General features: G+C 36.5%; 1 protein-coding gene across 1 annotated transcript; it reads right to left on the reverse strand.

The window, feature by feature from the left end:
- Positions 1 to 1,196: 1,196 nt before the first annotated feature.
- On the reverse strand, positions 1,197 to 24,777 carry DTWD1 (DTW domain containing 1). Its single transcript, XM_043981339.1, is given in 6 exon segments — positions 1,197 to 3,088; positions 9,196 to 9,277; positions 9,279 to 9,461; positions 10,385 to 10,528; positions 14,911 to 15,189; positions 24,588 to 24,777. Coding segments are annotated over 5 exon segments (813 nt in total). The 5' UTR covers positions 15,061 to 15,189; positions 24,588 to 24,777; the 3' UTR covers positions 1,197 to 2,834.
- Positions 24,778 to 26,063: the final 1,286 nt, after the last annotated feature.

The following is a 26,063-nucleotide window of genomic DNA, read 5'->3' on the forward strand; positions in this document are numbered from 1 at the left end:
TCTGATCAGGGCAGGTTGACCAAGTCCCTAGTCCTGTACAATGTGCTTCTTTTAAAGTAGCCTAAGATTACATTAATTTTGTTGGTTGCTGGGTTATACTATTGACTCATATTGAGCTTGAGCTCCACTATAAGCAAAGGTGTATCATGTGTACTGGCCTAAGTCAGTCTGAAATTCTGTAGCTTCCACCACATTAGCAGCCCCAACTCTGGAAGGTCCAGAAAAGAATGTTCACACTACCCTTCCATTATCCAATGGTTCTGTGTCAGAAATATAGCTTCATCAATGGAAATACCATTAAAAACATGTAAGACCACATGCTTTATGGCTGCACCCTAAGGTCTATAGGGCTTTTCATTTGACTTGCTGAAACTTCTGACGATATATACATATAGATGCACATATGCATGTATGCATGCATGCATGTATGTGTGTGTGTATGTATGTATCTTGTCTCTCCCTCTTAGAACCATAAGCTCCTTGAGAACAGGGATTGTCCTGATTGTCTATTTGAATCCTTAGTGCTTTGCATAAAATAAGCACTTAATAAATGTTTTTTTTTTCATTCTAACTATGGTTGAAAGTTTTAGTGGAGAAAAGGCATATTCTCAGAATAGCAAGACTGACTTTTTATTTTCATGAAAACATAGTTTGCATGGCGAAAGGTCAGGTTCCTGAGAAAATCAAATAGGAAAACCATATTTGAATAAAATAAAATATTTTGGGGGAAAAATCTGATGCTCAATGAGGATTTAGAGGTGGAATGGACCTTAAAAATTATCTACTCCAAATACTTGATTATACTGGTGCAGAAAACTGAGATCCAGAGGTTAAATGACTTGCCCAAGATCACACTGGTAATAAAGAGAAGTGATGGGAATTGAACCCAGCCCTTCTGACTCTAAGCCAATGTTCATTCCACTACAGCTTACTGGGGTTTTTTTGGTTTTTTGGTGAGGCAATTGGGGTTAAGTGACTTGCCCAGGGTCACATGGCTAGTAAGTGTTAAGTGTCTGAGACTGGATTTGAACTCAGGTCCTCCTGACTCCAGAGCCGGTGCTCTATCCACTGCACCACCTAGCTGCCCAGCTTACTGGGTTTTATCATAATAATTTAATGAATTTTATGAACATAATAATATTATTATTAACATAATAATTTAATGAATTTAATGAAATTTATATAGCACCTTAAAATTTGCAAATTACAGACATCATCTCATTGAAACCTCACCTTATATATAACAAAGCTATGAAGTAAGCACTCCAGGTAGTATTATCTCTATTTTGCAGATAAGGAAACTGAATCTCAGAAAAATGGTCATATGGCTAGTCAATGTCTAAGGAAAAAATCCAAACTTTACACATATAATGAAGGGTTCTTAGCTAGCTGTTACAACCCAGAAAAGTGAAAGGAAAATGATCACTGGCCTAGCACTGAAGGCCTTCCTCTAGAAGGTCACTAATGGAGTGTCCCAGGGTGGTATCTTTGAATTGGTTTCCTTGAACATTTTTATCATTGACTCAGATGAAGGAATCAATGGCATGGTTATCAAATTTGTTAGTGACATGAAACTGGAAGGGGTAACTAACCTGCTAAACAACAGAATTGAGGAGCATTAACAATCATAACAAAATTAGATTGGAGAACCCAAGTGAAGGACTCCAGAGCATTAGGTAGATTCCCCGTGGAGGATTTGTGGAAAGATATGGAAAAGACAAAGTACAATTTGTCTCAGGAGAAAGGGGACCTACTTCTAAAGAGATTAAGGATCCTTTGAATTATGCCCACGACATAAGAGTACTAGTTTTTTCCTGTGCCCCTTGCTGATTCTCCTTTCCTTTAAGAGCATAGGTATAGGCCTCGTTGATGTTCATCTTTGTTGTCAGAATGGAGTTGTGACATAGTGATATGTATTAAAATAAAAGTACAGAGCAATAAATATTAACATACAATCCACACATATATAAATAAAAGGTTAAAAAGACAAAATGGAACTAAATCTCTTAAGGCCAAATATATTCTTTTCAATTAATTAATTTGGATCATATAATCCTCAATCGGATAATATGTTTCTCTGATCATTTGTGATAGCACATAGAATCTTATAAACTTTTCTTGTTCTAATGCAATCCTATTCAGTGAAATAGAACTTAATTCTACTTGTAATTTTTTAAAATGTTTGTAGGATTGGCACCTGGATTTCTATTTACAAATCTTAAGATTGTAACAAACATTGTATTTCTTTGGGAAAGGTAAACTGATAGAAGACACAATTAGGCATTCAAGATGTAAGAGAAGGAAAAGTCAACTAAAAACACTTCTGGAATCAGGAGACCCACGGTTTTGGTTCTGTCACTACACCTCATTAAGCTACATAACCTTAAAGAAATCACTAAATTCCTCATTGACATAGTTTTCTAGTGTGTAAAATGAAGACATCAATAACCACTCTAGCTACCTCACAGGGCTATTACATAAATTATGTTATCAAAATAATTTTGAAATACAGCATATGAATACAATTTAAACTAACTGTGTCAAACGCAAGGCTAATATGTTGCCTACCACAAGAATTTTTAAATGACTGTTCTTAGTCAACCTTTCTAAACAACTCCTTGGACATCCATATTTACTTTTGCCATGTGTAAAAAGAGACCACCAGTCATATACTTAAATTTTTTTAAAATTTTTTAACAGCTATTCTGTTTGGCAACCATTACTCTAAGCACAAATAGGTTAAGATTTCTTAGTTGGTTAAAAAAAAACAGAGCAGAATGTTCATTACAAGTTTATCAAACATGACAGTAACAAAATTTAATGAGTTATTCTCTTTACAAATTAATAGCATTATTTTCTTGCTGCCTTCCTGAAGAACTCTTGGCATTTTTAATCAGTTGGTACATAAATGAATAGAAAAAGAGAAGGTTGTCATATTGTCCTTTGTACTGCTCTTTTAAAAAAGCAGTGTGGTAATCTACCAAAAAATAGTAAATAGCTTCAATTGTGGAAAGGAAGGTGTCTGGCTTTCCTTTCTGATGACGCCAAAAGCAAGTTTTCCTTGTCTTCAACTCAACTTGTAATAACCCTGTTAAAAAAAAAAATCATGAAGTATGAGTAAACTATTTCCTTTTTTGTTTTGGGGGGGGGGGTTTTGAGAGGCAATGGGGGTTAAGTGACTTGCCCAGGGTCACACAGCTAGTAAGTGTTAAGTGTCTGAGGGCGGCTTTGAACTCGGGTCCTCCTGAATCCAGGGCCGGTGCTTTATGCACTGCACCACTACGCCACCTAGCTGCCCCAAACTATTTCCTTTTAGCTAAATAATGCCAATAATTATTAAGATCCATATTTTAACTATCAAGTTTTTCCCTAAAATAATTGGCACAATTCCTTCCATTGCTGGTTCCAAAGAAGGCATCGTGTCCAGTGCTTTAGAGAATATATTAATTAGTCATATAAGTTACACACAATGATGTTCTTTACATACCATTATTAACTAATCACCACACACCAAATAGGAGGAGGCTAAAGGGTTAACATTTGGGAACTATCTGTCTAGGCAAACTCTGAACCACTCCTCTATACACTCCACTTTTTTGTCCTTGTATCCTTACCACCTAGAACAGTGCCTTGCATACAGCAAGTGCTTTATAAATGCTTGTTAAAATGAACTAAATTGAACTGAGCTGACTGCTGGTGTGAAAATGATAGAAACCTCAAGAAGTGAATACTCCATTTTAGGATGTAATAGAGGCTAAGAAACCCAGAATAGGGCGACATGCACCAGAGCTTAGCACAAGGTCTGGCACCAGTAGGTGCTTAATGATTGTTTATTGGTTGATTGATGTACCTCAGATTTTGAGAGAACAGCTTTCAAAGAGTAAGAAAAAGAATCAGAATGATACCAATGAATTAAAATTCTTTAGAGGAAGTCAGAACAGGAAGGGTAGGGAGTTCAAGAATGAAATTCTGAAATACGAGAGAAATAATTTAGATAAATAGGGAAATGGGGAGCTGTCTAAACAAACCTATGTGGTTGCACAGGAAACTCATCAACCAACTTAAACAAGATTGTAATCTACACTGTTGGAACAGGCAATAGGCGTGCTGCTAAGATCACAGATACAATGGCATTCACAATCAAACCAACAGACCAAAAACCTTTTCTGTTCTCATGATCAACTAAAAGTATTTAAAATAAAAATGCCTGAATATACTTCAGTATATTCCAAATAGCAATCTACTACAAAAACATAGCACAGATATATTAACTCTGCTCAAATTTAAATTTGAGTTTGTTACTTTAAATATCACCTATATAGGCAAGAAGGGTGAAGCAGAGCAATTATAAAGCATATTAATACAGTCAGCGAAGAAATATTTTTCCTTTTTTTGTTGTTGTTACTGTGAACTTGATAAATATCAAGAAACATGCCATATTTTTTAAAAAGAGAATGGAATAATATATGAAACTATGAATCTCATTAGGTATGGCTTTAAAATTTAAAAAAATATATACTGAATTCAACATTTTAATTTCAAAGCTACCTCACTTGTCTATGTGACCCTAGGAACTTCTTTATGATCTTCTGTGTCTTCTTGAAATTCTTCACTGACATGCTTTTCTTCTCCCCCCCCCTCATTTTTTAGTATCAATATCACCACTCAAACCCCCCCACCCCGCAAAAAAAAAAAACCCTCTCATAAAAATTAGCATGGTCAGCCAAATCCAAACATCGGTCACACTTGAAAATGTTTCTTATTCTGTACCTCTAGTTCATCACTGCTCTGAAAAGAGGTAGGAAACATGCTTTACTCCATTTCTGATTTTTTGCATTTTTATAAGGGTTTTTTTGGGTAAATTTAATATGCACGGTGGTCGAATACTTACATTTTTCTATTTCTTTCCAGTAATGATCAGAACTCTATCATATATGACATTTCTGTTAGAAAAGAGACTGTTCTTACAGTTTCTTTTTTTCTTTTCATTCTTCTCTTTATTCATTCTCTTAAACTGAACTTTCTTGTGACTATTCCCTCCCATACTCTGCCCTCCCTCTTGAGCCCCTTCATCCCCTTCCTCAACCACCTGTTTCCCCACTTTTTTAATGCTTTAATTACTACATCAAATTCTTTATATGCCGTATGAATATGTGTATGCCTGAGTATATGTTCAAGTCTCCTTTGACCAAGTCAGATAAGAATGAGGTTTATGTATTGGCTCTCTCCTTTCAACCCTTTCCCTATGCATCCCTCCTCATGCACCCTAAGTAGGAGACATATAAGTTCAACCCCCTTCTTCCTCATTTTTCCCCTTATGTATTCCTTAAAACCCTTTATTCCTGTCCCCTATTAAGATCATCAAAACGGAACAAACTACCCTCCGTTCCTCTGTTTCTTATTTAATTCCCTCTATGCCCCTTGAAGACATTAGGATTGTGAAAGTTCATGTCTTTTCTTCCCCACTGCAGGGTTCGTACTTCATCATCATTTCTATTTTAATTCTGTCTTTTTTTTTTTTTTTTTTGCGAGGCAATGAGGGTTAAGTGACTTGCCCAGGGTCACACAGCTCGTAAGGGTCAAGTGTCTGAGGCCATATTTGAATTCAGGTCCTCCTGAATCCAAGGCTGGTGCTTTATCCACTGCGCCACCTAGCTGCCCCCCTGTCTTTTTATTTTTACATTGTGGACTGGATGAGGGAGGTTACTAATATTTCTCCTTGAATCTCTTGATTATTATTTAGTCTAGTTGTTAGAATACATGTAGAAGAGCTAGGCTCCTCTATGACTTTTCATGGTGCCATCTTAACCAGATGTCTCAGTAGACACACATGCAAAAAGAATTCTTTTCCCTTGGTAGGTTTCCCCTTCCCAACAAGTATTCCACTGATATTTCTAATTACTATACTATACTTTCACAGGGGCAAAACAGCCAGAGATATCGCTGCAAAGCCTGTTAGAACAGTACACATTCCCTGTTAAGGAGGTGCTTGACCTTAGCAGTCATAATAATAGAAACTTGTAGCTTATAAAGCGTTAGGTTTGAGAGTTTTAATGTTAAGAGGGTCAGGGTTAGTTTATTTAGCATATTTTCAACAATTTGTAATATATATATATAAAGCCAAAGAAAATGATTTATTATAAAAATTGATTGTTTCTTGTGAAAATAACTTGGGATTATAAAGAAATTGACGTTTTGGCAATTTTACATCCTCACCACATATGCAAAAGCTATAAATTCATGCAAAACCTCAAGTAATCCTTGTACTGCCAGGAGGCCCACTAGGGTGTGGAGAAGAAGAAAGGCGAAGAACTTTCCACTAAAGAGTTGTATATTTTGCAATTAAATAAAGTTTAAAGGAATCTGACATTTCTACTTAAGATCTAGAATTTAAACTTAAGTACTGCTTCTGAATTGGATCCCATAATAAAAAGATATTGTACCAATCTAATACGTAGCACAAGTGAAATTAGAAAACACAGAGGTTTAGTGTGAAGCATTTACTTAGAGCAACTTTATACCTTTCCAAGTACTTTCCCATCTTTCTGTTCAAACATTATGTCTTTCCTTTGACCCTATGAGATATTTGTAATGAAAACAACATATGACAGGCTTCACAGAGAAAACTTTCCAGTTGTTTGTTCTCCCTTCTACCACCCAAGGTAATAGGCAAAATAGTTTTGAGTGGGATTGTTCAACAAAGGGCTCCTGGCCTCACAGTTTTTGTCCTTTTACTTCTATAATACTATAAAAAATCAAGTATTTAGTGTAGAAAAGCTACTATCGTACAGGAAAGTACTCAAAAGCCCAGTCACACAATTCACTTTAGCTTGGCAATGGTTAACACGTAAGTCAGACTTTTACACCTGTGGCCAGGTCCTCTTCCTACTTTACTATTATTTGTTAAAATATTCCAAGTTAAGTTTTCTTTTGTACCTCTTCTGGTCACTGACAAAAAAAAAAAAAGGTCTTTTTACTTGTGCCACAGGCACAAATTACAATTCCAGATTGAAATTCCTCTCACAGCTACCTAAATCCTGCCATCCTAGGATACTAGCAACAGAATTTCCTTTTACATTTTCTCTTTCTTATCACATGGTGCACAGTACATCAAAATGTTGTGAAGAAACTTGAAGCTTTTAGAAAAACCAGGGTAGGAAAGTATGAATAAGTTTGAAGAAAGTAGAGTCTAGCATAGGTTCCAAGTGCTGCTCCCCCTCAAAAAAACCCTTTACCAAAACTAGTTCTTCAAGAATTCCAACTGCCAGCAGGGATGATTTTCTACCTTAGTTTCCCTTCATTCTATCCTCTGACCCCAAAGCTACCCAGACTTCTTCTGGGACCACTGGGAAAGAAGAGTAACATGGGCTGCTCATACCACTTGAACAAGCTGGAAGTCACCAACTATAATCCTTTGGATGAGATGGACAATCACCAGATCTTACCATTTGTCCTTTCTTTCAATCCCAAAATCCTTTAGACCAGAGGTGTCTAATACATGGCTGTGTGGAGCCCACAAACACACTGGGGAATAGGCCGGACCAAATTAAATGTAATTAGGAAATAAAAATTTAACAAAATAAATGCAAATACAATAAAATATAGATAGCATTACATTTAGAACTTAATTCAATATGTGGCCCACAGGGATCCTTATACATGGATTAGTGACCTCCTTCTATTTGAGTTTGACACCACTGCTTTAGACCTTACCACCTCCCTGGCTACAAGTCCTGAAGAGCCTCAGGTACTATAGTGTGACCTGCTAATGCACCCTAAGAACCACTAGGCAGTGCAATCCACCCCACTGATCCTTAGGACTGACTTCTGGAGCTGTTTATCCACTGTACTACACCTGAGCTTTCTTTTACATGTTGTCTCCCCCAACATGATCATGAGTTCCTTGAGAACAGGTATTGTCTTGCCTTTTCTAATTATCTCCCCAGAGTTTAGCACAATACTTGACACATAATGAGCACTCAATACAAGATTTTTTCATTATTAATATATTATTACTCAAATACATTTTGATTTCTCCTAGTCAGATAAAAGGTATTCTCACTGAGTTAAGGAACTTAAAGTCCCTTCCAACAGGTATCATTATGAAATGAGAAAACGAATGACACCAAGATCAAAGTGTAAAACAGGAAAGAACAAAGACCAGAATCTAACTCTCCTAAATTTTTAGTCTGCTGTACTTATCTCTATATTTTATCCTTCATTTTTTTCTCCCTTTGTGCCAGTCAACTCAATATTCTCCTTGTTGTTATTCAGCCATTTCAGTCATATCCGACTCTTTGTGACCCTTTGCCATTTCCTTCTCCAGCTCATACACATGAATAAACTGAGGCAAATAAAGTTAAGTGACTTGCTAAGGGTCACACAGCTAGTAAGCGTCTAAGGCCAAATTTGAACTCCAGGCCCTGGCACTCTATCCACTGTGCACCTAGGTGCCCTAATATTCTTACCCTAGTGCAAGCTACTCTGGCTGAAAGTTCCAACATTTCTTTTTCCCTCTTCATTTCATATTTTTTCAAGACAATCTGCTGGTTAAATTGAATTCTGATTAATTTGAGAAAATACAACTTTGTTTTTTGTTAATAAAAAAGTAATCAACCAAAATATAAACCCAATATGATAAATATCATTAGAAAGTCCGTTTTGGCTATGTTTTACAACAGAATCAGTTAAATTTATGGTCCTGGTTAATGGTAAGGCCCTGAAAATAGTGACTCTAGTTGCTTATGGGTCTTTAACAAATGAGGTGTGGTAAATGAAAATAACCAAAACTTTTTACCATTCTGCTATGTACAAAAAAATATATCTTTCAACATTAAAGATGATTACAAAATTGCTTTATTTTAGGTAATATGCTATAGAATGCATGTCATGAGAAAAAACTTAAATATGTGCACAGAATTCTGATGAAACAAGTAATCAACTCAAGTGTAACTAGTGTAATACAACTTATTTATCCAATGTCTACCTATTCACATCTTCAGTTTTGCTTAATTTTGTTTTGCAGACAACACTGAAATGTACTAAATGCAAAAACATGATAAAGAATTCTTTCTACTTTATTCAGATTTTTATATTTCTATACTGTGCACAAATACATATAGGAGTATTCAAATAAAATATGTAAGTTTCTACTATGTGCTTGACACATTTTTATATATTTTGGAATCTCCTTACCTTGAAGTCGTTCATCAGCGATTATTTTGTGGGTCTGGTTCCAGGTACTATCTATAAATATGACTTTCTTCAGCAAGGTGCCATCCCTTCTTGCTGCTGTCCCCTGCATCTCCATTCTCTTCTATTTCCATTTTTTGGCGCTTATTAGGTACGTCAGGTCTGTCATTTTTGCTACTATACAAAGTATTACTTGTGATATATTTATGCAAATGAAGAGAAATATCTTCTACTGAGACAGAATTGGGACCAGGAAAAACAAGTACAATCTAGAATGAAGAAAGTTCAGATTAGTCATGTCCTCCATGGGTCCTTAAAAACTAAAGCAAATGCAGATTCATTTATTCACATTTCATTTAGTAAAGCTAACTTCAAACAGTTTTAAGGGGGGAAAAAATTGGTCATTTAGTAACACTGATTTACTCTCTATTATTTGTGTAACCTCCTGTAGTACATAGGACAGTGATATTATTTTCCAAAACTAAGAGGGAGGAGCAGAGTCGGAGTGAATTTTTCTGTAGAATGAAAGACTGATATCAGCAAGAAATGCTGACAGCTCAAGTGCAATAAAAGCAGACACAACAACTATACAGTACCTACAACCAGAAGTTTAATCACTTCATATTAGGCAAATATACCTATACATTCAAAAGCCTCCAGGAACCTTATTAGAGCACACAGTATAATTAATAATGTTCATAATTATGACCTCAAGGCTTGAAGAAATGGCTAATATTCATTCACTCAGCAAGCATTTCTAGTGGACTAAGTGTGTTTTGCATACACATAAATACAATATATTCTCTCTCTGTACATACATTATGTGTGTGTGAAATATAAAGATAAACAGCAGTCCATTCAAGATGTATACAATTTAGTTGGGAAATATATGAATTATTATTATATTGTTATTTTATTATACCATTTTATATATAATATTACAAATCATGTTCAGTGTACCAATTCAGAAAACAGGGAAGTATATGATACAAATTAGAAATATTTCCATTTTGAATAGTTTTTAACCGTTTAAAAACTCTAAAGAAAAGTTTTTTAAAACATTCTGCTTAAAGGAATAAGCAAGAGTTATTTGGAATTTCTATTCTTCAATAATACTCAGATAAACAAGCTGTTCTTGTACGTAGTTCTCAAAAAGTTACCATGTGAGACACATGGAGGATAGGTGACCTACTTCATGCTTCTTTTCTTCATATTCTGGAATGCAAGGATATGTGTAAAGATTCACGTCTTCAGGTGCTAAAAGTTTAGCATGTGCTGCAGTACTTTTGCCATCTGTCTCATGAGGATGTTTAATAATGTCAATCTTAAATGGAAGCTGTAACAAATAAAAAAGACAAGAGTAAAAAGCTAATTTTCATGTTAAAAATATATGCTGGGGGGGCAGCTAGGTGCCGCAGTGGATAGAGCACCGGCCCTGGAGTCAGGAGGACCTGAGTTCAAATCCGGCCTCAGACACTTAACACTTACTAGCTGTGTGACCCTGGGCAAGTCACTTAACCCCAATTGCCTCACCAAAAAAAAAAAAAAGCCTGTTTTCCTAGAAAAGACCATATGGGGTTTTTAAGCCAAACTATCAAGTTCATAATAAATTCCCAGACATGCTTTTAATTAACTAAAAAAGAATCTGAAAGTCAGTCTTGTAAGCATGTCTTACAAACTAGCCTGCTTTTTAGCTCAGAATATTAAGAATAGCTATGTCATAAAACAAACACACGCATTTCCTCATTGATTCTGTCAGTGTGCAATGGAACGATTTTCAACTCATTTAATACTCAGCTCTGAGAGCACTCCAGTGACATTTTCATTAAAATTACTCAGCTATTCAGAGTCCAATTACTAGCAGTACAGTGTTTGTGCCGAGAACATTTTTTATAACTTCTAAAAATTTGGGGAGGGTTTCATACTATTTAAAAATAGAAACAGTAATGTTAAGTTCAGATAATTTTGTCTTTCACAACTATTAAAAAAATCTTTTGGATGTTGACTATTTAGATTTAAAATGCTGTCCTTAATCCATTTTTTAAAAACTATTTCAATTATTTACCTCCTTGTTGCTACCTTATATACCTTTCCAGACCTGACATTACTTAGTGGTGGGCATTTATTCCTGATGAGTTCAAGATGTTTTACTTAATTTCATTATAAGGAATAGCTCTATTATATAGTTTGTAACAATGGAGATTAGGAGGTACATACATTTCTTAATCTTAATCTTATTTTCCCTGTAGCACCATCTATAACAGAGGTTCTTAATCTGAAATATGTGACCTTTTTGCCGCTTAATGTATTGGGGGTTTTTTTTTGCTGTTTTATTTTTTCCCACAGAAATAATAATCGTTATAAAAAGGTTGTGAAGCCATCATTACAAAAATAACTTTTCCTTGCAAGATAATACTTTGAGGCAGTGCTATGATTTGGTTATTTTTTTCTTTTTTAATAATATTTTCCCCTAATTACATGTAAAGACAATTTTTAACATTCATTTTAAAAAAAGTTGAGTTCCAAATTTTCTTCCTCACCTATCCCTTTCCTGAAATGATAAGCAATTTTGATATAGGTTATGCATATGCAATCACATAAAACATATATCCCTATTAGTCAGGTTGTAAAAGAAAATAGACCCAAAGGGAAAAAAACAAACACAAAATACATAAAATGAAAAATAGTAAGCTTCGATCTGCATTCAGACTCCATCAGTTCGTACTCTGGAGGTGGATGGCATATTTCATTTGAGTCCTTTGGAACTTTATTGAATCATTTTATTGCTCAGTATAGTTGTCATTCATAGTTGTCCTTAATATTTTGATAAATGTGTTTAAATATAATCAGTTAGTTTTGTAATCCTTTGTATTTTATTTTATGCTTTTAAAAACATTATTCTGAAAAGGGGTCTCTAGGTTTTACCTGTGTGCCAAAGGGGTCCATGTTATAAAAAAAAAGGTGGAGGCCTTGATCTAGAAGCACATATACATAAATATTCTTCCTTGTAAAGCCTCAGCTTTAACACAGGATTGACTCAAATCTTGCCCTGAACTATTACCATGGTCATTAATGGCCTCCTGGGGATATTTCTTCCATCTGTAGGAAACAGATGATAGGGACTGGTTTCTCTCACTCTAAAAAAAAAAATTCTTTTAAGTAAATATACTAAGCTATCTTTGTACAGTATTTTACTAAATTATGGCTTGTCAGAGCTAGACTACACTAGTCTAGGGAGAAATTTACATTTTTCCCCTTTTGTGGATTCCCTGCCCCCCCCATCTTCTCTATGTGGGGTTCCTTCCATGTTTGAAGAACTGGCTACATCAAACTGCACTTCTACCTACTTAAGAAGTTCTCTGTACAATATACTGCTAAACTTTGGACTTCTCTAAATCACTGAGCAATTTTAACTTACTAAGATACGGCACGACATAAACAACTGAAACCCAGCCTCACAGCTAGAAAGTCCTGGGTTCAAGTTCTATCTATGACACCAATCCTAACCCTGGGAAAGTCACTTAAACTCTTAGTGTTCTGGACAATTTTAGGGAATTATAAGTTTCAGAGAAAGTACTACCTGCCATTAATTGTTGGTGGAGTTCCCTAATGAGATCATAAGTCTAACCCTATACAGCACAATCTGATTAGAAATGCGGAGAGCTGGGCTTCACCAGTATACAATAGAGATTCTTTGAAAAATTTTTCACAAAGCCTTCAATCTAGCCAAGGACATTTTTCTGAATACTGGGAGTCCTTCATCTTCTAATATGTTATGGTAGAGATTGTAAACATGAATACTGCAGTGGGGCAGACTTCAGGTTGATGTAAAACTTCCTAACAATCACAACTGCAAACACTGAATGGGCTACCTTATCTGAAGACTTCAAGCAAAGGCTGGAATACCTATGTCCAATATGTTACAGAAAAAAAATAATTTCAAGTACATGTTGAATTAAAGGACCTCTGATGTCCCTTGCAGTCTTGATACTAAATCATATTAAGTGATTTTATATAATATGATGATCTCATATTTTATTTATATTTTAGAAATCTTCATGCTATAAAAGTATATAATTTATATGGGTAAATAGTTGGATACATAAGATACAGTTCTGTGGTCACTTACATAATGTATCAAGTCCTTGATCAGGAACACAGCCTTCTCTATTCTAACTTTGTTTCTACAAGAAAACCAGATTTGATTTGTATCATTTCAGCTTACAGTGAATTTTCCAAGAATATGGCCTGATGTGTGATAGTATCTGTAATGGGATTCCATTTGCATCTGATGAAATTGGAATGATACTGTGAACTATCACTTAAAGTATACACAGTCATGCTTTCTTTTAGTAGTTCTGAGTCTTTCACTTTATTGGCTTCACTTATTCTCAGTATTTCTTTGAGGGAAAGCAACATGTATGAAAAGGAAATGCATTCTCCAGCCTCTGAGATTTTCGGGATGGGGAGAGGGAAATCTTGAGTTCAAATGAGATCCATTTTTCCTGAATTCAGGTCAGTGGATTTTCCCTCAGACCAGTGGTTTGTAAAATTAAGATTAAGGATTTGAGCTGGAAAGTATCTTAAAGATCAGCTAATTCAATATCCTACTTTACAGATAAAACTGAGGCCTGACAGGTTTGAGGGACTTGCCAAAAGGTCACACAGGAAGTAACAAGACCAATGAGGATTCAAGGCCAGATACTCCTGCTCCAAATCCAGTGTGCTTGTGGTTGTTTTTCGCTCTCTTCCATCCTATTTTTACTGTCTGTACAGCACAAGGGTTCATGAAGGTCTTTGAGCTGGTGCCAAAAGAAAACAGAGAAAAGTGCATAGGGATCTATTTAAGGTACATTTTCTCAGGGGAGATGTAAACATTGAAGAGAATTAAGATTTTTAAACTTTTAAAAATATACCTGAAATAATGAGATCCTGCCAATGAAAAGAAAACTTTAAATACTGCAGTTGCATTTCCACAAAAACTCTTGAGAGCAGGGGTTGAATCTCATATTTATTTTATATTCTTCACAAAGTAGCACAGATGGTGCTGGCATATAAGGGATACTCAATAATTATCCATTTATTAATTAACCAGGCATCACAGACAATCCATCAAAACAATCCAGAGTACAAGAAGTTTGAAAACTACTGAATAAAACAATATTTAACCATTTTAATTGGTTCAGAATAGTTATAAATATCAGTTTCTGCTTCATTTTGTACTCTCGCCACTATGTGTTCTTGAACGAAAGTCTGGCTGAAATCCATTTTGAGTCTATTAGGACAATAGTTATTTCTAGGTGAGATATGAAATCTTTTGGTGGTCTTCTAGGATATTTCAGGTGGTATACTAACTGTTTTTTTGAATGAAGTCTATCATAAACATCTGTACATGCCATGTTTTTGTTACAGACAATAATTAAAATATTTAATAAAAAATCTTATTGCTGTCACATCAAGTTTGTTATGAACCTCTTATCTACTAAATATTTTGGCATGTTTAGTTCACATAAGGCACTTTGTGTTTACAACAAGAAGCCACAGCAAGAAAACTTGAAGAATTACTAACTTAAGACCAAACTTTTGAGACATAACATCTCAGGACTAGAATTTTACTTTAATTTGCTACCAACAACTAAATTCTATATTCTATAGCAGAAACATACAGAAAGCTTTTGGAACCATTTTTCTACTCCAAGCATTTCCTTTTTCACAAACCTTCACAACTGGAATTTGTTCAACTGGGACAGGTTTCAACTGGAACATAACTTGTGTAGCAGTAGAACATTCTTGAGCCTCCACATTTGAGACATTTGGATCTACCACTCTGCTGGGCTTTTTTGTAGAACTTCCTGAGATGCTAAGCATAAGTTTTGAAGGGGATCTTCTTTACTTAAAGAGTGTTTTGTGATTCTGATTTGCTATCTTTGTCTCTTGGAAATATATAGGTGGATTTAGGAGACATCATTTCAATACAAAAAAGAAGAGCAGATACACCTGTAATCAAAACACAATGAAATGTTGCAAATGAAGAATTTTAACATAAAAAATTATCAACAACAACAGAAAGCATATGTGTGTATAAAACATAAATGTATTATGTATATATCTAAATGCATTTGCATTTATACAAATGTTATATAATATATAGTTACATGTTATAGCATTGATTTAGAGTCCAATTCGATCATTTTATTATGAAGCAGACCCAGAAAGGTAGTGATTTGTCCATGCAAGCTATTAAGTAGATGAAACAGGATTTAAACCAAAGTCCCCTGACTCTAAACACAGTAAGACCTCTATACTATGTTGATGTTAATTTAATTCAAAACTGAAATGTCAAAAATGTGTAATGAGTAATGGTAATAGCAATATTGAAATTATCACTGAATTTGCATGGTATTTGAAAAAGAAAACTAATTGAAAATGAAAAATAACAATTACTTTAAGTACACTCTTTCCATTAAAATTAAAAAACAAAGGGGACCTATAACAAGCATCTTTTTCAGACACAATGATCAATGAAGAGGACAAAAAAACATTTTTCACTGAATTATAACGATGATTTTTTCATACATTTTTGGTTTAGGTTATGTGGTCATATCATTGAACAGTATTTATTAAGTTCTCACTCTATACCAGGCACTGTGCTAGGACCTGGGGATATAAGGATAAGAGCTGAAACAACATTTGATAGAAGATTACATTCTAATGGGGAAAAACAAGTACATATACAAATATATAAGTCTGTATAGTGAATAAATACAAATCTGTACAAAGTAGAAGGACACTAGCAGGTGGAGGAATCAGGAATGGCACAAGACAGTGCTTAAGGTGCGTCTTAAAGGAAGAGAAGGGCTCTAGGGGAGAAGAGAGAAGGGAAGAGTACATTCCAAGCCTGCTGGGATGACCAGTGGAAAGGGACAGAGAATGTGAGGAAGAGGGAAAAGTCCAGTTTGGCTGCAGGAGGGGGAGTAATGTCCAATTAGGCTGGAGGAGATAGGTGGGGGCCAAATTATATAGGGCTTTAAAGCTAAACAGAGAAGTTCATTATTTTACCCAAGAAACAACAGATTGCACTTTAAGGAAAATCACTTTGGCAGCCGTGTGTGGGATGGACTGGAGTGATGAGAACTTGAGGCAGGATAACAAATGAGGAGGCTATTGCAATACTCTAGGTGAGAGGTGAGGAGGGAACTGTATGAGTGGAGATGGCGGTTCAGATATGAAAGATGTTATAATGGTAGAAACAGCAAGATTTGGTAAGTGAGCAAGATTTGGGGTGAGGGAGGATAAGGAATACAGGATAAATGGAGGTTACAAACTTGGGAGACTGGAAGGATTGATGGTGTCTACAATAGAAATAGCAGAATGGGAGAGTTTTTTAGGGAAAAAGGATTAATGAGTTTAGTTTAGATGTGTTGAGTTTAAGATTTTTCTGGAGTTTGAAATTTCTAATAGGCAATTGGGATGTAAACTGAAGCTCAGGGAGGAGATTAGGGGTGGACACATAGATCTGGGAGGCACCCTGCATATCCATGAGAGTTAAACCCACAGCAAATGATAAGAATACAGAGGGAGGAAGGGAAAGAGGAGAAGGGAGAAAGAAAGAAGGCAAAGAAAAGAAGAGAGAAGACTGTAAAGAGTGCTGGACTTGCCATCTTCAGAAAACTATATTCACAATTCAGACTCTGAAGTATACGCTGTGATTACTGCAACTCATTTAACCCTTGATAGTCATTTTCCCTATTATAAAAAGATAATATCTAGAATATCTAATCACCCAAGGGATGCTATAAAAATTAAATAAGATACTATATGTATATAAAGTACTTTACAAGTCTATTATGCTAGTTATTATCATTATCATTATTTTATTGGTTTATGTAAGCAGTACACTGATTAGCACAATCAAGAGACACATAGGTAAATAATTAAGATACAGAGTTTGAATGCCAAAAGACATTTTACAGTTGTGATTTCATGTTATTAATCTAGTGCTATAATTTGTAAAACTGAAAATGAAATTACCAAAAGTAAGTTGGGTCTATCTTATAGCTGATTCTCCTTTCCCAATTTAAATTTAATAAAAACTAACTGAATGACAAAAACAAAGGAATACGTACTGCCAAAAAAATTAGAATCAATAATATTCTCTATAAAATTAAATTCTTACATATAGGTCTAAAAAATTAATCTGGCTGTGAATTTTTAAGTTTTTAAAAGTAGAAAAGGTGACTCGAAATGGGTTAACCATCAGTGGAAGTCTTCAAAGAATAGCTGAGTTAGGGATGTTTTAGAATGATTCTGTTCAGATATAAACTGGGCTAGTTCATTCTGAAATTCCTTCTAAAATTGATATTCTGATAAATAACTTTCAAAGTATAGTCTATATTGAATCTTAGGAATAAAGTAGTAAAATAACTTTTTCATTTCCATTTTTTTTTCCAAAGGAGAATAATCATTCAGCACTACTACATATATACCCAACTACTAAAATATATTTTGCAGAGAGAAAAGAGGGTAGAGGCCCCTTTGATTTTGATATGCATTCCCTGGCTACAGATTGATGTTCTTATTATATTTGCCTTATGGTATTGCGGTGTTTAACTATGAAGCCTTAGGCACTTTTAGTACAGACAGTGACAAGAGAAACGTTATAAAGGCACTAGGAAATTCTCTGTGGTCTCAAAAACAGAATGCAAAATGAACAAAAAATGGATTGGAAAAATAAAAATACATATAATTTTCTAACAAGAAGTTTGTGACACTGATTTAACCTCTCATCAGGGGCTTTCTTCAGATGACAAATCACAGTGAGGTTGAAGCCAACATAAAAAGATAGCAAAGAAAAAGTATTCTGGTCATTAAAGTAAGAGTAGTGTATATTAAATCTACCCAAAGGGATAAACAACCAAAACCTTTTTGTCCATGTTGATTAAGTCCATGTTTTAAGCTTTTAACAGGCTCAGAAAAGGGAATAGATTGGGGGGGGGGGGGACCCGAGGTGTCAAATCTCTCCTCCCCATCTCAAAACTATGCAGTGATCTTTTTTTCTACCCCAAGTCACCTGGTTGTGAAATAGCACTAATCTATGTATGTGACCTCAAATACTATTTGTGAAGCACTTTTTATATAAAGGAATAAAATGGTCACTCTTTTGAGAAGGGATTCCTTGTGGTTTTTAAGGCCCTACCAGTCCAAGAGATCAGGGGAAATAAATCCCACAGTGCAAGATACACATTCTTGTCACCATGTTCTGCTTTGATGATCAAGAAGGTGTTGAGTGCAACAAGCCAATGAAATCCAACTCAATGCACTACTGGGCCAATCTTATTCTAGCCAAACAGTTGGGTTTTGATTTGTTCTGTACAGCCTAGGAATCCTCTAGGGAATCAGTTTTCAATCAGTAGCTTTGAGTTTTCCAAATTGTTGGAAACGTTCCTAAAGAAACTCAAGTTAAATGGGTTGGTCCTGTCCCACCTATGCTTTGCCTAGATTTGTTTGATCTCCAAAAGGTCTGGGAAGACAAGATATGTAGACTACTAGTCTACATACTACAAAAGGGATGCCTAGCAATCTCAGTCTGGTACAGTAGGAAAAGGACTGAATTTGGAGATAAAGAACCTAGATTCAAACTCTAACTCTGATATTTATTATTATATGACCTTGGCAGGTGATTTCCCTGTTCTGTGACTCAGTTTCCTCAACTTTAAGATGAGAGAATAGGTCTAGATCAGGGCTTTTTTTATTTTATTTTTTTAGATCAGGGCTTCTTTAACTTTTTCCACTTGCGAACCCTTTCTGCCTGAGAAATCTTTATGCAAACCCAGGTATATAGTTATATAAACTAGGCATACTTGACCTTTTACTGTTGCCAAATTTTTCAAGACCCCCACATCCAGTCATGTGACCCCCCCCATATGAGGTTGAAACCCACAGTTTAAAAAGCTGGGGTCTAGATAACCACTGAGGTACTGTTTGGCTTTACTCTTAGAACCCCATTAATTAGGCTTCAGGAATGTGGAGGGGTTTTGTGGCATTTTGCTTCTTTCAGTATGACAAAGAAAGTACTTAGAGGAGTATTCCTCTCCTCCCTCTTAGATCTATGGTGGCCATACCCAGCAAAAACTAGTAGAAAACAAGTCAACTCTCTCCACAGCTTACCTAAATCACCAGATCCAAAGCATTATCCCTATTGTTCTAACAACTGGCCTCAAAGTACACAAAGGATTATAAAAACAAACCATCAAAAATCTTCCTACCACCAGGACCCTCCAATTTTGTAGCATGGTGGAAACAACACTGGATTTGGAGTGAAAAGACCTAAATTAAAGTATGGGGTATATAAATGGCAAAGTCCTGACAGATCTGACTGTCATAAATTTAAGCCTCCCACAGTCTCTGTACAGGAAAAGAGTACCCAGCAGGATACAGACAAAACTAGAGTTTAGTAAGTGATGGAGTCTGGGAATTTGGGTCAGTGGGTCTGTAGCAACCACCCTTTTGGTTATTTTATTTTGAATCCTAGGAGTCAAATGTTTTTAGAGCTGGGAAAATAACCTTTGAGATCATCTGGTCTAACCCTCTCATTTTAAAGATGAGGTAATAGAAGCCCAGAAAGTTAAGCAATTTGGAAAATTCTTAACCAAACAGGGGATAAAAGTGATTATGAGATAAAATAGATCATTCCCATTACATGAAATTTAAAAGCTTTTGCACAAACAAAATCTATTTAGCTAAGATACGGGAAGCTATTAACTTGGGGGAACAAATCTTTGCCATGAATATCTCTAATAGAGTCTGATATGCAAGATATACAGGAAATAAACAGCCTATCCTCATTATTCCCAGATCCCATATTTGAAAATTCATCTACTTGCTAAAATTTATTTGTAACCCCAATACCAATCAATGGTCATTCACAGACATGTGCAGAGCAGCAAAAAGTCTGAGGCACCATAGGCCCATGTTCCCAGCTGAGACTGAACAAGGCAACATTCTGCCTTCTTGTTTCAGCTCTCAAACTATAAATAAGTGCCCACTTCATCGTCTGTATAATTGTCACATTTTACATTTTTTTTGTGCTTTTGGTTGGTGATTTCACTGTTTAAATGGCCCCCAAGCATAGTGCTGAAGTGCTAGGTGTTCCTATACACAAGAAGTCTGTGATAGGACTTAAGGAGAAAATCCATGGGGCAGCTAGGTGGCGCAGTGGATAAAGCACCAGCCCTGGATTCAGGAATACCTGAGTTCAAATCTGGCCTCAGATACTCAGACACTTGACACTTACTAGCTGTGTGACCCTGGGCAAGTCACTTAACCCCCATTGCCCTGCAAAAAATAAAAATAAAAAAAGCAAAAACAAAAACGAAAATCCATGTGTTAGCTAAGCTTCATTCAGCCCTGAGTTATGTATTGCTGTTGGTCATGAGTTCAATGTCAATGAAGTAGCAATACTATACATTTAAAAAAAGGAAGAAGAAATTCACCGCTCTATATGAGAGGGCGTTCCAGAAAGTGCTAAAGTAAATGTTGTGGCCAGAGGTTCATAGGACCCTAACTCTGTATTTCTCTTAGAAACAATATTTCAATATTTGTGGCAACTTTATAGAACATAATTACCATGAATGACAAGAATTTACTGTATGTATATATAAATACATACACAATACATATGTATATTTTATATGTACACACACATATGTGAGCAAGAGCCACTACAATGGATAAGTGGTTAAAAGATATGAATAAACAGTTATCAAAAGAGCTGCAGTTAACAAAATGAAATATTACTCCAACTGATAAGTGAAATGCAAATTTTAAAAAACTTTGAGGTTTCCCTTAACGCAAAGCAAACTGGCACAGAAGACAAAAGATGAAGAGTTAGTGGTGCAAGGGAATGTTCTCATTCCACTCTGACTACTGATCTCCCTAGCTTCCTTTCTTTTTTTTCAAATTACATGTAAAGATAGTTTTCAACATTCATTTTTGTAAGAGTTTCTGTTCTGAATCTTTCTCCCTCCTGAAGCCTGCAACCAATCTGATATAGGTTATATGTTACATATGTTAAACATTTCCACATCAGTCATGTTGTATGAGAAGAATCAGAACATAAGGAAAAAAATACAAGAAAAAAAGAAACAAACAAAAGACAAAAATAAGTGAAAATAGTATGCTTCAATCTGCATTCAGACTCCATAATTTTGTTTTGTTTTCCTGGATGTGGAGAACATTTTCCATCATAATTCTTTTGGCATTGTCTTAGATCATTGTTTTGTTGAGAAGAGCTAAGTCTATCACAGTTGATCATCACACAAATTTGTTGATACTGTGAACAATGTTCTCTTGGTTCTGCTCACTTCATTCAGCATCAATTCATGTAAGTCTTTCCAGGTTTTTCTGAAATCTGCCTGCTCATCATTTCTTACAGCACAATAGTATTTCATTACATTCACAGACCACAACTTGTTTAGCCATTTCCCAGTTGATGGGCATCCCCTCAATTTCTAATTCTTTGCCACCACAAAAAGAGCAGCTATAAATATTTTTGTACATGTGGATCCTTTTCCCTTTTTTATGATCTCTTGGGATATAGACCTAGCAGTGGTATTGCTGGGTCAAAGGGTATGCATAGTTTTATCCTAACTTTCTTTAATTAAAATTAAAATCCTATTTTCTACAGGAAGCTTCCCCTAACCCTTCTTAATTCTAGTGTCTTCCCTATGTTAATTATTTCCTATTTCTCTTGTACATAGTTTGCTTTGTATATATTTGTTTGCATGTTGTCTCTCCCATTTGAGTGTAAACTCCTTGAAGGCAAGGACTATCTTTTACCTCTTTTTGTACTCCCAGCACTTAGCACAGTCCCTGGCACATAGAAGGTGCTTAATAAATGTTTTTTGATTGATAATTGATTGCTAGAAGACAGCCACATTAATATGCTATTAGTGGAGCTGTGAATTCATCAAACCATTCCCAAGAGCAACTTGAAATGAGACTAAAATTTTAATCAGGTGATTATAATAAGCACTTTATAAATATCTCATTTAATCCTCACAAAAACTCTGTGATGTGGGTACTATTATAATATCCATTTTACAGATAAGGAAATTGAGGCAAACAGAGGTGACTTGCCCATGGACACAGGGCTGGTTAGTGTCTGAGGCAGGATTTAAACTCAAGACTTCCCATCTCCAGGCCTGGCACCACCTAGAGGCCATATGTTGTATAATTACAATGAGCAGCTTGGCCTAGATAAGAGAAGAAAAAATGTTCTTCTCTTTCCTTTCCAGAGGTAAGGGTTAAAGGTATGGAGTCTTGAATATAGTCAGATTCAGCTTACATTTGGGTTTTGGTGAATTGCCTTTTTAAAGATTTTTTTCTTCTTAAAGCTTTTCACAGGAATAGATTACAAGGGAAGAAAGGCATATACTGGAAAAGAAGGGTAATAAGCAAAAGGTATCAATAAAAAAGAAAAAGAAATAATTAAAGGAAAAAAGCAATACATTGTGTGCAGCAACACTGTGCCAAGTGCTGACCAAACAGCATTACGCAAACCTGGTCCAATAGAATATAAGCTCCTTGGAGGCAGGGAATTTCATTTTTATCTCTTACAGATGAGGAAACAGAGGCAAACAGGGTTAAGTGACTTGCCCAGGGTCACACAGATAGTGTTTGAGGCCAGATTTGAATTCAGAAAGATGAGTCTTCTTGACTGGGCCAGGCCTGGCTACATATAATCTCCACACAAGGTAATTACTGAAGTTACTGAGTTTTACGGCTGTCTCTGACTCTACTCCAGTATGCTGGCACATAGTAAGCACTTAATAAATATTTACTGACTCATTCAACAGATGTGAAAAAAGTATCTGAAGCAGGTTTGACCTAAGGTCTTCCTGACTCCACATTCAGCATTCCTAGTTGCCTCAATGTCTCATGTACTATGTACTTGACAGAATTGTTGAAAATTTATAAATGGTTGTTTTAGGTAAAGCATTTTTATAAATATGGAATATGAACATTTTCCATTATCAACATCAAATGGTTCAAAATGATACTAAGAAGTTTAATGAACTTCCCTAACTGGTCAACATGAAAAAGAAACGACTTGACAGAGTCAAGAAGAGTAACAAAGTTTGAGCTGAAAGGGACCTTAGTGACCTTTCATTTTACAGGTGAATCATCTGAGACCTTAAGAGTTTAAGTGACTTATCTTAAGTCCAACTGCCAGTAACTGACAAATCCAGCACAAGGATCCCAGGTCTTATAAATTCAAGTCCAGCCAGTGCTCTTAAGAATCCAGGTCTACTTATTCATTTTAGGCTCATAGGCACCCTTACCGATCTGCTGTTTAATCTACAAAATGAATACTTGCCTATTCTCTATGTCTCTGATAAGCCCTTCCTTTCCATATTCACCTTTTCCACTGAAAACACTCTGCAATATTCACAGGATGGTTCACCCTTTCTAAAAGTATTCTCTGGGGCTGAATCAATCGAAACTAATGTGCCCAGTACTGTGTTAGGTAGACAAGAAAAAAGGATGAAAACAATCCCTCCCTAATGAGGGATATTTACCAAGGGCATATATACATTCATATAGGCAGGTATATTAATTTATTTGTGTATATATGTACACATATACATATGTGTAAACTTAAATGTACATGTGTGCATACAACATATACATACAATTATATGTAAATATAAATGCATATGTGTAAATATATATACTGCCCCAAATGTCTTAGAGCAGTTATACATTTTAAGAACTTAAAACTCTATTAGGGCTTTTAAGATTGCTGTTGTTCAGTCCCACCTGACTCTTCTTCACCCCGTTTGGGGTTTTCTTGGCAAAGATACTGGAACGGTGTGTCATTTCCTTCTCCGGCTCATTTTACACATGAGGAAACTGAGGCATATAGGGTTAAGTGACTTGCCCAGGATCACACAGCTAATAAGTATCTGAGGCTGGATTTGAACTCTGGGAGAAAATTCTTCCTGACTCCACTGCGCCACCTAGCTGCCCTTTAGGACAAAATATAACTACCTATACACGTAACACATATGTGTATATATGGATATACACATGATATGCACACATTGTATGTGCGTGTGTATGTTTATACAAACATGTACGCATGCATGCATATGTATGAAGCAGAATGAAGAGGCAGTTTCGGTGTTTGGTTGGGGGGAAGGGGTTCCAGTGGGCGCCAGGGGGATTTTAAACTTCTTCATTGCCCTCCCCGCCCATATTACCTGGGAGCGTGGGCTCCCAGGCCCAGGGTCCTGCTCCCAGGGCTTGGGGGCCTATCTTAGGCCGGGGCTCTCTAGCCTCCCGCCTCTGGCCTCCCACCCGGGAAAGGAGAGAGAATGAAGTGGGATTCCGACCTGCACAGCCCCCAGAGCGGCCTACAGCTCCCGGCGCCTCAGCCCCCGGCTCTCCGGTTCTGCTCTCCACCTCAGAAAGAGCCCGAGTCTGAAAGGTCAGACGGACCCTAAGAGGGCACGGCTCCGGAGGAGCTCTTTCCCGGGCACACCGGCGCGCGCTTCCGGGGTCCGTTACTAGGGCCAGCGAGCACCGGGGAGGAACCATGAAGGTAACTATGAAGGTAACTGGCCAGAGGAAAGGAGAGGGGCGGGAGTAAACGGGAAGTCCCGCCTCAGGCCCCGCCTCTGAAAAAATCACACTCGCCACACTGACTGGTTCCTGCCTTGGGGAGGTTGGGCGCCGGGTTCTCCGGGTCCCTGGTTCAGTCATGTCTGCACCGTTGCGTGGTCCATTTGGTCCCCATCCCTCTGGTCTCAACGCGGACCCAAGCTCCGGCCTGAGGCTCAGGACCCACTTATGGAAAGAGCAGTAGCTTCACCAAGATTTTAACCGACGAGCCAGGGCTCAGCTAGATATAGAGGACAGAGACCTAGAGACATAATATACTTGTCGATATGACCAGCCCCGGAACTATTGGGCAGCGGGGAGGCCGAGGGGATAAACTGCTGGACTTTAGAGTCTGCACTTCCCAGCCCTGTAACCCCCAGCAAGTCACAACCTCAGTTTCCTCCTCTGTGAAATGGAGATAATAGTAACCCCTACCTCCTAGGGTTGTTGCGAATACCAAAGGGGTTAATTTAAATTACTTGGTATCTTCTTTAATACTCACAACAACCCCAGGAGGTAGGGGCTACTATTCCCATTTTACCAATGAAGAAACTGAGGCAGGCGGCGAATAAGTGACTTGCCTGGGTCACACTTAGTTTGGACTTGAACTCCAGTATTAAAGACATCCCCCCCCCCAAAAAAAAGACATCCCCAGCACCCTAGGCATTAGGTAACCTGGATGCATTTCTTCCAAAATTTTATTTTTAACATTATTATTACTTCTGCTGAGAATGCCTGTTGATGGCATAATTTTATAATGCTTTGTCATTTAGTGTACTTTTCTATAGTGCTGGGTCTAGGGTGGGGGGAGCAGAGGGGAAAATCTTAAGACTCTTACATTAACGTTGTTATAAATAGTGATTATTATTGTTTTGACTAGAAACCTTCATGATCTTCTCTCAGATTGACTTTTTTTTTTGGACTAGGTAAAAGAGGCTGTTCTTTACCTCATTTTTTAAGTTGGCCTTAATGATGACTGAATGGGCATTGCCTCAGAAAAACTGAGACCCGGGAAAGACCTTAGTCTAAAAAGGACAAGGTCTCCTACTGCATCTGGGGCCATCTCCAGTGGTCTTGATCTATATCTTGACATTGGACCTAGATGGCTCTGGAGGAGAGAGTGAGGCTGGTGACTTTGCATAGCTCTCCCTCACTGAAATTCAATTCACTTGCAAGTCATGAAATCACCTGCCAGATGTCATTGGTCC

The sequence above is a fragment of the Dromiciops gliroides genome, chromosome 2 (genome assembly GCF_019393635.1).
Source record: "Dromiciops gliroides isolate mDroGli1 chromosome 2, mDroGli1.pri, whole genome shotgun sequence".
NCBI classification, from domain to species: Eukaryota; Metazoa; Chordata; class Mammalia; order Microbiotheria; family Microbiotheriidae; genus Dromiciops; species Dromiciops gliroides.